Raw genomic sequence first — 15,231 nt, 5'->3', positions numbered from 1 at the left:
GGGGCTCCTGGGCGGCGCGAGGCGCGGCTGGTCACGCGGTGCGCGGCGACGGCTATAAGTAGAGGCCGGCGGAGTGCGCTGCTGGAGTGATGGCTGCCGTCGCGTGCTGAGTGCTTTTCCTTCTCGGCTGCTGAGGCGTCCGCGGCTGCTTCCTGGGTGGGTTGCCAGCCCCGCCGAGCCATCCCCAGAGCCTCCGCCCCAGGCCAGGCCGTGTGCTCGCCGACAGCAGGTGCGTGCGTCCGTGGCCCTAGCCCGCCGCCGCAGCCTGGACCTCGTCTCCCGCTCGGCCCTTCGTTTCCTTTGGTGAGTGGCGGCGCCACCTTGGAAAGGCTCTTTCTTCTCCCCGGGGCCCGGCGCGGACGCGGCGGCGCGGGGGCTGGGCCGGGGCCGGCGGCGCGGTGGGGTTCTGCTTTCGGCGCTGCCCGCCTCCCTCCCCCACCCTCCCCCATGCCACCCCGTCCGCCCGCCCGCGGGCCTTTTTGGCGGTCCCCGGGAGGCGCGCGCGGGAACGGCTCTTTTCCGCTTTTCGCGGGGAGGGCGCGCGCGGGCCGGCGGCGCGGGGGCCGGGCTGGGCGCGCGCGGGCCGAGGTGGTCCCCTGCGCCACGTGCCCGCCGCCCGGCGCGTTCTGCTTGGGGTGCGGGACACCGGATCGCGGGCGGCGGGCACGGCCGGGGCCCCCAGTCCCGGTGGGCCGTCGCGGGGTGCGGGACCGCAAGGGCGCGCTGCTATTGTTATCCATCCCCCCTTCCAGGATGAACTTGCGTCCTTTCTCTTCTCCGCCATGGAATTCTGCTCCGTGCTTCTAGCCCTCCAGAGCCAAAGAAACCCCAGACAACAGATGCCCATACGCAGCGTATAGCAGTAACTCCCCAGCTCGGTTTCTGTGCCGTAGTTTACAGTATTTAATTTTATATAATATATATTATTTATTATAGCATTTTTGATACCTCATATTCTGTTTACACATCTCGAAAACCGCTCAGTAATTCTCTGATTAATTAAAGAACCACTACTCTAGAGAATGGCATCTACCATGGCAACGCTGATTGCCACTACTATTGCTGCTACTGCCGCTTCTGGTCCATTGGTGGACTACCTATGGATGCTCGTCCTGGGCTTCGTTATTGCATTTGTCCTGGCATTCTCCGTGGGAGCCAATGATGTAGCAAATTCGTTTGGTACAGCCGTGGGATCAGGTGTAGTGACCCTGAAGCAAGCCTGCATCCTAGCTAGTATCTTTGAGACAGTGGGCTCCGTCCTGCTGGGGGCCAAAGTGAGCGAGACCATCAGGAAGGGCTTGATTGACGTGGAGATGTACAACTCGACACAAGAGCTGCTGATGGCCGGCTCTGTCAGTGCGATGTTTGGTAAGTTTTTTATTCGTGTTGTCCTGATCGTGGCGGGTGAGGAAATTCTTATCATGGGTAGTTCCATTCTTGTGCTCTGCCTCGATTCAGAGTATTACATTCAGTAATATGCACTTCGTACATAATGGAATTTGTCACTTTTGTCACGTACTTAATAAAACTTCATGTGTTTCAGGTTCTGCTGTGTGGCAACTAGTGGCTTCGTTTTTGAAGCTTCCCATTTCTGGAACCCATTGTATCGTTGGTGCAACCATTGGTTTCTCCCTGGTGGCGAAGGGGCAGGAGGGGGTCAAGTGGTCAGAACTGATAAAAATTGGTATGTTTAATTCTAAAAGGCTTTTTATTCTTGTCGTGTTACCATGGCGTTGTGTATGGGAGAAAATGATGTAAAATTGGAGGGATGGGCTAAAGTTTTGAAACGAGAGGACTAAAATTTAAAGTGTGTTTTGGTTCCTGATTTCCATTAGTTGACATTTTTTTCTTACTGTGTTCTATTCCAGTGATGTCTTGGTTCGTCTCACCGCTGCTTTCTGGTACTATGTCTGGAATTTTATTCTTCCTTGTTCGTGCATTCATCCTCCGTAAGGTAATCTTTCTCTCCCCCCATGACCTGTACTAAGTCACACTCAGTGGTGTTCAAACCGATAGCATTATTGCAAATGTGATCGGTGTGTAGGAGTGTGGCCTTGGAAAGTTAGAAAAATTCTTTGTTTTGTATTCCTCTCGTATGTTGAATTTTCTGAAAGAAGCAGGTTTTCAATACCCAAGAAGTCATTTGGGAAGGAAAAATTGAACACTATAGCGTGCCGAGACTGAAAGAAAAAATTAAGGAAATGTATTTGGAGTGGCTTTGTTGACCTGTATGCAGATTACTACCTCAAATCACCGTCATATGCAGGCCAGTCTGCATTGTAAGCTTAGGGTTCAACAAATCACAGTGTCCTGGGTGACATTTTCTTAGCTGCCAGTTAAAGTGGAGTCGTTTGGGTCCCCACATAGTTATTTGTAGAGTGTTGATTATCGAAACCAGCTTGTAAGCTTCATGGTGGACACGCTACCTCTCACAGTGACTTGACTCTAATAGCTCAGAATAGGTAAAAAGGAACCAGTAAAGGTAATTCTCGTTTTGTTTTTCTTGGCAAAAAAAAAAAAAAATTCCAGACAGCCATTTAATTTCCTGTCCATTTGAAAATCCCTTTTGAGGGACCTGATAGCATTTTTTTTTAATCAAGAAGTCTGATGCTGGCTCCAAAATAAATGTAGACAACAAGGGATGTTGTCGTTGGACTGAGTTACAGTAAGAATAAATGCTTTTTTCTCAGGAAACAAAGTTGTCCTTTTCCTGAGGTGAATGGCTCTTAACGGTCCATTGTAAGTTCTTAAAAATTCTTCTGAACTGAAGAAATCTGAGTGAAGGGAGATAGGTAGCTTAATCCCAAGGGGTAAGAATGTATTCAGAACCGTTTGTTTGGTCTAGTTCTGAGCTTCTCTAGGGAAGGATACGTACTTTTCTATAGAAATTCAGTAACTGGTAAAGTGACTCACTAATCACTTTTTAACATGGCCTGAGTCTGGCAAAAGATAGCAGCGTAATACTTTGAAAACTTGAAACCTCTATAGCTTGGTATAATTTGAGAGTAAACGGTTAGTTGATATCAACAGACTCAGAGTTTGGCATTGTCTTGTTTAGCAAGTGGTTAGTGAATAGCACCTACCCTCCTACTCCCCACAGCTGTGGAATGTGATAACGTGAGGCTTCCCTTTGAGGCTTAGTAGTAGTCAGGGATCAGAACTCTTCGTACTTTGAGAGCTGTATAGCTTGCTCCTTACCAGAGAAGCAGGAGGATTGCTGGGATCCCCTGTTGTGGATTTGTGCTCATAAAGGTTTACACCGGGCCTTTGTGGATTATTGAGAGACAGATTGTTCCAGAGGCTTTGTGTGTCTCAAGCCCAAACAAACTTCTTTTCTGGAGGAGGAATGGTCATGCTTTCAGGTGCAAAGTCGGATTTTCAGGTCCCCAGAACTCTCATTTGGGGAATGCATGCCAGGCGTCTTTATCCTCAGTTAGAGACCTTAAGTTAGATATATGAACTTCTTAATTATATATTTCTCATGGGGTATGAGGATGAACATGATCAAGAATGAATGGAATAGGTCTTCCCTGGTGGTCCAGTGGGTAAGACTCTGTGCTCCCAATGCAGGGGGCCCGGGTTCAATCCCTGGTCAAGGGGACTAGATCACGCACGCATGCTGCAACTAAAGAGTTCGCATGTCGCAACTGAGAAGTCCGCATGCCACAACTAAGAGATCCTGTGTGCTGCAACTAAGATCCGGCACAGCCAAAATAAATAAATATTAAAAAAAAAAAAGAATGATTGGAATAGTGTTTAAAACTATTCAATATGGACTTTGAGAATCTACCCGCACACGCACACACACAGGCAGGCACGTACTCTTGTGTTTAATCTACCAATAACAGATGAATTTTTAGGTGATGAGGCTAAATATTTCTGGTTACTGTTAGCTTTTAAGTCTCAAGAAAACATCTTTACACTAGTAACCTTTGGTGGTCTTGGCTGTTAAAATCTAAATATTTGACCATTAAGATACTTTCCAACTAAAGATTCTGTTTTGGAAATTAACATTAAAAGTGCTTTTAAAAATTTTCAATTTTCTGAATGTTCCAAGGGTGTTGGGTAGTCTAGTAGGAAAAAGCAGAGTGGAGGTTAAGGATTGGGACAATAAACAAGGAATAAGGGGAAAAGGGAGTTTTCCTGTTGAGTGTTTAAATTCTAGTCAAAGAAAGTGGGCCTTTCAGCATTCTCCCTTCTGTCAGGAATCTCATTAAATATATCTAGGGTATCTTTTCAAACTCAGGAACTTTTTTCTTTAGTTTACTGGAATGTCCGATGTATAAAAAATGAACTATTATGGTTGAAAATGGGTTATGAAGAACCCCTTTCCCATCCCATATAACTGGATGATGAGATATTTACTTATAGGTAAAGTTTTAAGTGTTAGGTGAGTCATATGGTGGTCAACATTCAATAAAATGTTAGCCCTGGTTACCTCTTGGGGGAGTGGCTAAGAGGAGTTTGGAGGTAGCAAAAGGGAGAAAGAGAAGCCCCCACAAATGTCTAGAACCCTTATGGATTTTGATTTCGGGGGGTGGTCTTTGGTTTCTTGGAGAATTTCTTTAAAGCACAGAGAGTTCTTAGAAGAAAAATGTATATACACCTCAGGTTCATAACCTTACCGACTACCCTTGGGGTGGGACACGCATGGTTGAGTTACTCAGAGATGATGAGTTTTTTTTTTTTTTTTTAAATTAATTAATTAATGTTTGGCTGCGTTGGGTCTTTGTTGCTGCACGTGGGCTTTCTCTACTTGTAGCGAGTGGGGGCTACTCTTCGTTGTCGTGTGCGGGCTTCTCATTGCAGTGGCTTCTCTTGTTGCAGAGCACAGACTCTAGGCGCGCAGGCTTCAGTAGTTGTGGCGTGCGGGCTCTAGAGCGCAGGCTCAGTAGTTGTGGCGCATAGACTTAGTTGCTCTGCGGCATGTGGGATCTTCCCAGACCAGGGCTTGAACCTGTGTCCCCTGCATTGGCAGGTGGATTCTTAACCACTGCGCCAACAGGGAAGCCCTGATACTTAGGTTTTATTGGCTATTTTTGTTTTGACCAATTCCCTACCTGTAGCATTCTCTTAAACTACGGATAGGGAAGGTAATATTCAGAGTGGTTTTTGTCAAGCGCCCATCTCTGCTGATTTGGAATGGCACCTCTACTTTCCGTTTCCTTGATTTTAAGCCATTACCTCACTCTTCTGATGTATTTGATTCTTCTCCTTGTCTGTTCCTCCCCAAGATTTTCCATTGGATTGTGATTCAAGATAGCATTAAACCTTTGGGCTAACCACATCTTTGAAGTTCAGCCTTCTCATGTATTCAGATCTGTGCTCTTGTTTTTAACTCTTGTTTCCAGTCACACTGGCCTCCTTGCTGTTCCTCAGACAATTCAGGTGTTTGCCTCAGGGTCTTTGTACTTTCTGACGTCTCTGGGATAGTCTGCCCTCCAGGTAGCCTGCTCTCTGGCTGCTCTTTTTCTACCCCTGCGTGTGTACCTGGCTTATGGCTTGTTGACCTAACACATTTGTGTCTTTGTTCCACTGATGGTCTTTGGAGTATCTCCCGCGCCACCTCCAAGAATTAAAGTGTGCGCCTCCTTCCATCACGGCCTCCTTCCCCTTCTTTTTTCTTCATAGCATGATTCTGTACTAGAATGTAAGTGTCAGTTCTGTGAGAGCAGGAACTTTGTCTCATTCACTCCCATATTTTAGTGCTTGGCACAGTCTGTTAAATGAGGAGGTGACCTAGTGTACGATTGATTTTTATCTTAGCCCTTTGGTAAATCACTAGTTGTGGCATATTTATCAAATGTCTAGATAAGATGGTTGTTGCTGGTATATTCTCCTACATGTTTTGTTTTTAAGAAGTCATTGCAGGTATAAAGTCAGGTAAGAAATGTAATATCTCATAGTCTGTTTCTTGATCTCTCTTATATAGTACATTTTCAGGTGTGTGCTCAGATTTTATCTGGACATGAGGTACCTTAGAGCACTGGGGTTTGAAACTGATCATTCAGGACATCACCAGTCACTAGTAATAGGTAGCCTTGTTAAGAATAACAGCAACAGGGACTTCCCTGGTGGCTCAGTGGTTAAGAATCCGCCTGCCAATGCAGGAGACACGGGTTTGAGCCCTGGTCCGGGAAGATCCCATATGCCACGGAGCAGCTAAGAGCAGCTAAGCCCGTGCGCCACAACTACTGAGCCTGTGCTCTAGAGCCTGCGAGCCACAACTACTGAGCCTGCGTGCCACGACTCCTGAAGCCCTCATGTCTAGAGCCCATGCTGTGCAACAAGAGGAGCCAACGCAATGAGAAGCCCGCACACCGCAACAAAGAGTAGCTCCCGCTCGACACAACTGGAGAAAACCCAAGCGCAGCAACAAAGATGCAACGAAGCCAAAAAAAAAAAAAACAATAACGGCAACAAAAACCTAACCAACCCCCAAACATTAAAGCAAACACAAACTTAAATTCAGATGGATGTAGAAGATGAGATCAGCCTTGGTAGGGGAACTTCCAGGAGCAAATGTAGGAAAAGACCATCTGGCCTTGGAAACTACTATGGGGAGATAGTTATTGGAACTAATTCCTGAAGCTGCCCTTTGATAAGGTTCTATGGAAATGGGTTAAGTTTTTACAGCTTTTAAGATCTTGAGCTTAATGATGATGGTATTTTACAGGCAGATCCGGTTCCTAACGGGTTGCGAGCTTTGCCAGTGTTCTATGCCTGCACAGTTGGAATCAACCTCTTTTCCATCATGTACACTGGAGCACCTTGTAAGTACATATCAGAATATTTAAATGTGAATTGAAAGTTGTTTCTAAAACTTGCATTAAATGCCCAATTTACCCCTTTTTGTTTACAGGGCTGAAATCTCCTAGAAGGTGGCTGGCCTGCGCCCATTTCAGAAGGCTGCAGGCTAGTGTATGCTGAGTTAACCTAGATAGTTTTTCAACCAAAGAGACCTGCTCAGATTCTAAATCACTACAGACCTTTACTCTTTAGTCTTCACAGGATCCACCGATAATTTGATCTTCTCCCTCCCTCTTTCCTATCTATGCTAAAAATACCGGAATTGATGTTACCTCGACTACTGAAGAGTCATTAGTTATACTTGGTCTTCGATAATCAGTCATTTAGGACTGGTTTGCTGGATATTCTCATTTTTCTCTCCCAAGTGGAGCTCCTTTTTGTTTCTAAATTTACTCCCTGAATCTGCTTGAATGAGAAGAGTTGGGATGTTTAACACCTGCCCTAAGTGCACTTGGAAGAAGAATTCATGCAGCTAAGAGGAAAAATATTTGTGAGAATATAAAGATTGAAATGTTGATTACTTTTATGTTGGAACACAGGCAAAGCATGGATTAAATTGTGATACGTGTTTCATTTAGCAATTGAAAAAGATTGATAACCTGTAACTTGTCAGACAGGACAGTACATGTCTTGATCAGTCAGTTTTCCTGTCTAGGTTCATTTGGCCTGATGGCCTTTGATCCGTCAAGTCAGTGGCTTTCAATCTTTTGACTGTTGTGACACACTGGAAGAAAGACATTGTACATTGCTGCCCAGCACACACATACTTAGAGAGGGAGGGGGAGAGAGGGAAAGAGAACTGGAATAGTATGTTGAAGCTACTTAACCTTACTATGTGCTATGCAGTCATATTTGCAAGTATTCTTTTTAGCTTTTTAAAATGCTCATTGTGGCCCACCAAATTGATTCCATTTCTGACTGATGGATTGTAACTTGCTTTGGAAACCTCACTGAAGTAATAAGTCACTGACCAAAATTGGAGTTAGCTAAGTATTTTTAACCATGTCTTTGTTAGAATAATCAGGAAAGAAATCAGACAACTTTATGAGGATATTGATCTTATTTAGGGGATACCAGCCTCCTTACCAAATGCTACAGGCAAAGGAAAGCTTGCCTGCTGCCTTTCCATTCTGTTTTAAATTGGCTTCTTCATGTTAAACTAAAAAAGGCTCCGTGAGGCTCTAAGCACTGATGTTTTATGTGGTAGCAGCAAAGCTCATAGTTCAGTGAAATTAGAAACTTGCATTTTCAGTCGTCTTTGAAAAGGGAATGTGGGTATTTTTGTCCTGTCCTTTGGTCGATCATTTACAAGAAAGAACCAGTCTCATTTTCCTTTTTTGACTTGGAACGTAGGCAAATTTAAATTGTGATACAGAGATTGATTAAATTTCATGTATATTTTAGTTTGTGTGACTAACTGCATGATTAGAATTGATAGCAGGAATTAAAATGGAAAGATTTAGTCATCACAGAACTTTGGTTTTGAAGGGGCCTCGATTTATATCTGATTTTTAAATACGAATCATTTTGAGGAACAATAGAATTTCCATTTTATAAGTAATTCCTAATATGCAAAACAACCACAAGGAACTAAGCTGTTCTTGGATAAACCACAGATCATTATAACATCCTTTAGGTTTAAGTAGTGTTCTCTAGTGCTTTGCTTCTGTCATTAAATATAGACGAGTGGCTTGGAGGCTGTTGGCATTTAAGTGATAACCAGGTGACTAGTTAATGATCCCTGAGCCATGTGAGAAGTAGGCATGTCTCTGTTTAAGATGTCGCTTGTTAGTGTGATTACCACTCTACTATCTTCTTTTTGTGAAAGACAGCCCTTTGAACTATTCTTATCCCTTGATAGATAAATGTATCTTAGTTTGATAATGCGTCCTAAGAGATAATCTTGCTCTAAAGGATTTTGCTTGGATGTGATAACTTCCACAGAGAACTGATTACATCAGTAGGAGAAATGTGACGACTGGGGCACTTTCCTTTCTTAACGTTAAAATCTTATGTGCAAACATAAGGTGTGGCCGCTCCCATCTGGAGGCTGGGCAGTGGAAAGCTTCCGTTTATTTTCATAGCTAGTTGCAGTTGCTCAGTGTAGTAATCTGTCTTCTAAAGCAAAGAAAGGAAAAAGCCTAGTATGTGAAGGAGCTTGGGAGATGTCTGTCTAGCAGGTGTTTAAAGTAGGCCAGACTGGTGGATTTCACATGCTATGGGATTTTTCTCCCAGATTTGTATAGCCACGAACACAGTAATCCTGTGGACCTAAGGCTGGCAACAGCTATAAAGGGTGATGGGCTGGCTTGGGGAACCCCAGAGTCCCCAGAGGAGGGTTGACACGTTATTACAGGGGGGCAGTTGCCCTGGGGTTTTCAAGATGCACCATTTTATCTCCTAGTGCTGGGCTTTGACAAACTTCCTCTGTGGGGTACCATCCTCATCTCGGTGGGATGTGCAGTTTTCTGTGCCCTTATCGTCTGGTTCTTTGTATGTCCCAGGATGAAGAGAAAAATTGAACGTAAGTAACACGTTGTAGCAGAAAATCTTAACTAGTAATGCTGTGCTTGCTTCTTTGTGTGTAGCCGTCTGTAAAAATCTGCTACTTGGATAGATTGGTAAAGCCAGAAAATTTACATGGAAATTTGCGGATGTAGGTTTATTGTCCAAACTACGTTCTTATTAACTTAAAATGACCTGAGACCTAGTCATAAGGCGTATTTGACCTTATTTGGGCCGCCAGACAAGCTAGGCACTTAATCTGTTTTTTCTTTTTTTTACTGTACCTTGATCACTTGCCAGTGACATGCTAGATAAATACAGAGAAGTTGTAGTCTACATTAATTGAGAAGGATGAGGATACCTTAATGAAAAATAAAAGGTAGGTATGAAGTATTTTCACAGGAAACATTTACCAAAACCAGCGCCTTCAGATTCAGATATTCAGAGCTATGCTACTATATTATCTGACTTCAGATTTGGTTCATTTTCAGAACTGGAGCACAGATTCCAGAGGTAGACATTTTCAGGGTGTCATGAAGGGATCATTTAGACCATTACTGTATGTAGTATTTCAGTATAATCAAATATGGCATACATTCTGGTTAGTATAGGTCTTAATTAAATCTTGTATTCCTTCCCTTACTACTTGAACTCTCCTGAGACGATCTTTTTCCGCCCTTTTCATCTGCAAATGCTCGGGTGGTGATATAAGTTTGTTCTTTGAAGAAGCGCAGGGCTGCACAGACTGCAGTGGCACCGGGAGAGTGCTGCGTCATGCAGCTGTGTTCCGGAGCCTCCGAGAGGCTCTGCGCTAGTCTGGCGGCCTTCAGGACTTCGTGACCTTGATTCTCCCTCAGTCTGGGAGAAGATGAGACAGGTCTTGCTAATGTTCTGTACCCTGGTTGGTAGCTTGACCGGGATTCCTGAATGAACACGGAAACACACTGGGCATTGGTGCAGAGGCAGAAAACGTTCCCACCTGGTCATGGAACTTGAACCATAAGGCACATGTCTTTGTTTTCTAGAGGTGGAAATTCAAGTCACCTTCAGTTGCCTGCGTTGAGCTGTGTCATTTTGCTTGAACTCACAGACTGAAATCTGGGGCCACTTTTTAAAAAGGACGTGCACTAGATGCAGTCAGAATTTTTAGTTATCTGTCAGCCCCACGCTTGAGCTCCTTTCCCCTCAGGAAGGGGTCAGCACGAAGCTCAGGATGGTTTCTACATTTGTGAAGGGTTCTATAAAGAACAAGAATTTATAGCAGAGTCCACAGAGCCTAAAAGATTTTTACCATCTGGCCCTTCACTGAAAAAAACTTTGCAACCCCTAGTAATAGGGTGTTCTGCATTTGTATCGCTGGTTTCTTCCCAAGGGAGAGATTAAGCGATACAGCAAATAAAGCAGACAGGAAAATTATCCTGAATTTTCACTGAAGTTTACATGTGGTCTTATTTTGAGAAGGATTTTTTTTTTTTTTTTTTGAAGTGAGGGAAAGGGGAAATGTAGAGCAAGTTAGTTTGGTCAAAACCAAACAAAAACATCCTTCTTTTCTAGGAGAAATCAAGTCTAGTCCTTCTGAAAGCCCCTTAATGGAAAAAAAGAATAGCTTGAAAGAAGACCGTGAAGAAACAAAGTTGTCTCTCAGTGATACCGAAACCAGGAATCCCGTCTCAGAGGTAGGGTCAGCAGCCACTGGGCCCCTGCGGGCTGCAGTGGAGGAGAGAACGGTCTCGTTCAAACTTGGAGACCTGGAGGAAGCTCCAGAGCGAGAGAGGCTTCCCAGCGTGGACCTGAAAGAGGAAACCAGCATAGATGGCACGATGAACGGTGAGTGGACTCTTCTCGGGTGGGGAAAGCCGAGTTTCCCTTTGTCAGCAGCACTGCTGCGAGGCTCTGTGTTCGGACTTGATGCTCTGGGCATTGAGTGTAACCTTTCGGTCTTGGCCAGGTGCAGTGCAGTTGCCTAATGGGAACCTAGTTCAGTTCAATCAAGCTGTCAGTAACCAGATAAACTCCAGCGGCCACTATCAGTATCACACGGTGCATAAGGACTCCGGCTTGTACAAAGAGCTGCTCCACAAGCTACATCTTGCCAAGGTGGGCGACTGCATGGGAGACTCTGGTGACAAACCCTTGAGGCGCAACAATAGCTACACTTCCTATACCATGGCAATTTGTGGCATGCCCCTGGATTCATTCCGTGCCAAAGAAGGTGAACAGAAGGGTGAAGAGATGGAGAAGCTGACGTGGCCTAACGGAGACAGCAAGAAGCGAATTCGAATGGACAGTTACACCAGTTACTGCAACGCCGTGTCTGATATTCACTCGGCATCCGAGATCGACGTGAGTGTCAAGGCCGAGATGGGTCTGGGCGACAGAAAAGGAAGCACCAGCTCTCTAGAAGAATGGTGCGACCAGGACAAACCAGAAGTGTCTCTCCTCTTCCAGTTCCTGCAGATCCTCACGGCCTGCTTTGGGTCATTCGCCCATGGTGGCAATGACGTCAGGTCAGTCGATTATGATTCTTGGCATTGCTCGTGCTATTTTTGTGCCGCCTAATCCCTTTATGAGGTTCTGCTTGTGGCCTTGGTACTTATACCACCCGTGGGACACTGAATAATGCAGAAAGGATGAGGTAATAGCAATTAATTGACTTAAAAAAACAGGAAGAAAAATTTTTTCTTCAGAGATTACAAAGAATATGTTTGTTTCTGTAGGTGATAAACACATATATCTTCCACAGAGAAGCCTTTTATCGAGATGGGAGCCAGTTCTTTGATAGAATCACTGCCCCCTAGAATGAATTTGTAGGTGGTTAATCCTAGTTCTGTGGTTTGTCACCTGTTCATTGGAACCCAAAATTTGCTTTAGTTGGGCCTGTAGGAAGACAGGCCACCAGATGCGTGGCGTTTCCCCTCTGAGAAGAGCTCTCATTTTCTTCTGTTGTGTATGTTGGGGTTCCATTTATTTCCTTTGAAAGAAAGACCAGTTTCTAATGAAAGCTTTGCTTTAGAAAACTTAGTAGATCAATTGACAACTAGATTCTTGCCAAGTTTTAGTTTTGCCTGAAAAATCATCCCTGCCCTCTTTTTCTTGCAGCAACGCCATCGGTCCTCTGGTTGCTTTGTATCTGGTTTATGACACGGGAGATGTTTCCTCAAAAGTAGCAACACCAATATGGCTTCTGCTCTATGGTGGTGTTGGTATCTGTATTGGTCTGTGGGTTTGGGGAAGGAGAGTTATCCAGACCATGGGGAAAGATCTGACACCAATCACACCCTCTAGGTAAGTTGGTAAAGCAGGTCTTATTAGGTTAATGCTCATTTTCTTAAGATACATAATACTGTGCAGTGGTACTACGTAAAGTAACCAAGTTCGTGTAAGTTCCTGATGTTCCTCTCTCTTTGGTGTGAACTTTTTAGATTTTCCTTATCGTCTGGCCCTTAAACATAAATTATCTATTCAACTCCGGTGGACTCTTTTTAACAAAATAACTTCTGAGAAAGACGTGTGTGCTAAGACTTACTAGCTATGTACATTTGGCTTTTATCTCTGTCTTTACGGAGCCAACACTGATGTTTACTAAATTCAGAGTAAAAGTGCAAGCTTTAAGAATGGGCTTCCAGAAAACCTTAACACCTCAAATGCTGGAAAAGAGAAGAGCAGTCTCATGGCCTGATTTAAAGCAGATTTCAGGAGTTAGAGCAGACTACAGATGGTGGAGTTTTCGTCACTGGATAGAGCACAGCAAGATTGCGTGAACTTTGGGGTAGTGCTAACTTACCAAAATTTAAGTTCCGTTCTTGACAAGTGATCTGTCTGTGTCCACAGCGGCTTCAGTATTGAACTGGCATCTGCCCTCACTGTAGTAATTGCATCGAATATTGGCCTTCCCATCAGTACAACACATTGTAAAGTAAGTGTAATGTGGAGGTACTGTGTCTTTTGAGTGGTTTTAGTAGATACGTCGAGAGGTATTTTTTTGTTCTTTTTGGTTTTTGGTTTTTTTCCTTTGATATTTGGTGTTATACCGTGGGAGTCTTGAAGAGTTCACAAGTTTAGGACAAGTTGACTCTAAGGATGTAAATACACATTGTGCAATTTCTAGCGTCTATTACTTTTATTTAAGCAGATAGTATATTTTCTCTCCAAACCATGCAAAAGCCCCTTTTTATAGAGGCAGCAAGTCTGTGAGGCTTGTTGAAGGGCAGTTTATTTGAAGCAAGCATATATTCAGAGCATCTCAGGATTGAAGTCCTGAGAAACTTATTGAGTCCTAAGGTGGCTTGATGACCATCTAATAACCATAGGGTAACTGTAGGGAAAGGAAGAAACTGGCTTCCTTAAGGGAATTTTTAAGTTAGTTCATCATGGAGCCTTTGAGTCATTCTTTTTCTTCCAGAGAGATCTACGGGTGATTGGCTATTAGGTCTAACAGCAGCCTCCCTCTAGAATCTTTGGGAAGCCTAAAACTTAAAGGAATCTATTATTAAAGCAGTTATTATTATTAATGTAGTTCATTACATTCCAGCAGCTCAGAAGGGGAAAGGGAGTTTTCTTTCCCTCTTTTACCCCAATTAGCACGGATTCCGTGACTGGATTTTATATTGCCCTTCGTCTTGTTACAAGCCAGCTTTCGTGGATCGGTCCGGCAGTCCGGGGCTCCTTACCTACCTAAGAATCACGGGTCTGTTTAACAAAATGCCACTGGCACTTCAGTAACCAGTTTCCTTGATTGCTTTCTCCCGTAGGTGGGCTCTGTTGTGTCCGTTGGCTGGCTCCGATCCAAAAAGGCTGTTGATTGGCGACTCTTCCGCAACATTTTTATGGCCTGGTTTGTCACAGTCCCCATTTCTGGCGTTATCAGTGCTGCTATCATGGCAGTCTTCAAATATGTCATCCTCAGAGTGTGAAGCTGTTTGAGATGAAAATTCGGGTCAGTGTTTGGGACCACCATCCACATTCCTGTTCCTTTGAAGAATGAATTACAGTGTTATAGAAGACTGACAGGAGTCTCTTTAAAGTTTGGGAGCTGTGGGAGGGAAGCGTTACTTGTGCTATAATTGCTTTTGTGCTAAATATGACTTGTCTCAAGATTAGCTATGTAAAGTAGCCAGGTTTCCACTGGTTCCTGTTGAGGTTCCTTTTCCTTCTGGGCTGTGAATTCCTGTATATATTTCTCTACTTTTTGTATCAGGCTTCAATTCCATTATGTTTTAATGTTGTCTCTGAAGATAACTTGTGATTTTTTGTTTGTTTGTTTTGTGTCGTTTTAAAACGACCCTTCAGAGCCATTTGACAGTGTGCTCTGCTTTGTTGGTTTCACCAGCTTCTGCCCCAACACGCACAGGGACTTAACAGCACACACCGTAACCGAAGCTTCCCTTGTAGTCTCTTAGAAAAATCGTCATTTGTACCCTGCCCTCCTGTCGGTAGTGGCAGGTTCTGTTGGCATACGTGAACTTCTTACTTACAAGGACAAGGTTCTTTGGACACGGTGAAAATTTAAGTTAGTAGTAACTTCTTTGCAGGCAGTTCACTGACTGTGATTGCTAAGAAGAATTAGGAAGAAAAATCCTTCTGGCAGTCTTGGTTATTTCTTTAAGATTTCTGGCAGTGTGGGATGGATGAATGCAGTGGAATATGAACTTCGGGTGAGTTAAATGGGCCAGCCTTCCATGTTCATCTGTCTACCTCTTAACTGAATAAAAAAGCCTACCGTTTTTAGAAAACATGTCTCATTGGTTTTGTTCACATATTTGAAGCATCTGAGCTCCCGATCAGTCAGCCTTATGCAATTCTTAGGAGAATGTGGTATCTTAACAAGTGAGAACTGCCCTCTAGCTTAAAGTTCCCCACTCCTCCCTGGTATGTTTCTTGTGATCCCAGAATATACCTGACATTCCTCCATGGGGC

At 44.0% G+C, this 15,231-nt stretch overlaps 1 protein-coding gene across 2 annotated transcripts; it reads left to right on the top strand.

Annotated features, from left to right (window-relative positions):
* Positions 1-96: 96 nt before the first annotated feature.
* On the top strand, positions 97-15,030 carry SLC20A1 (solute carrier family 20 member 1). 2 transcript variants are annotated; one of them, XM_082672561.1, is made up of 11 exons: positions 97-303; positions 753-1,368; positions 1,544-1,684; positions 1,869-1,954; positions 6,677-6,773; positions 9,215-9,334; positions 10,870-11,142; positions 11,264-11,822; positions 12,415-12,600; positions 13,147-13,231; positions 14,067-15,030. In XM_082672561.1, exons 2-11 carry the CDS (start codon positions 1,023-1,025, stop codon positions 14,226-14,228), a joined length of 2,055 nt encoding a protein of 684 aa, XP_082528687.1. In that variant the 5' UTR covers positions 97-303; positions 753-1,022; the 3' UTR covers positions 14,229-15,030. The 2 variants fall into 2 exon arrangements, with proteins under 2 accessions (XP_082528687.1, XP_082528688.1); XM_082672562.1 differs by lacking the exons at positions 9,215-9,334; positions 10,870-11,142; positions 11,264-11,822; ... (1 more) ...; positions 13,147-13,231; positions 14,067-15,030 and adding an exon at positions 6,863-7,377.
* The last annotated feature ends 201 nt before the right edge of the window (positions 15,031-15,231 follow it).

Source organism: Grampus griseus, assembly GCF_964374135.1.
Source record: "Grampus griseus genome assembly, chromosome: 15".
NCBI classification, from domain to species: Eukaryota; Metazoa; Chordata; class Mammalia; order Artiodactyla; family Delphinidae; genus Grampus; species Grampus griseus.
This window is presented reverse-complemented; position numbering and strand designations above follow the sequence as displayed.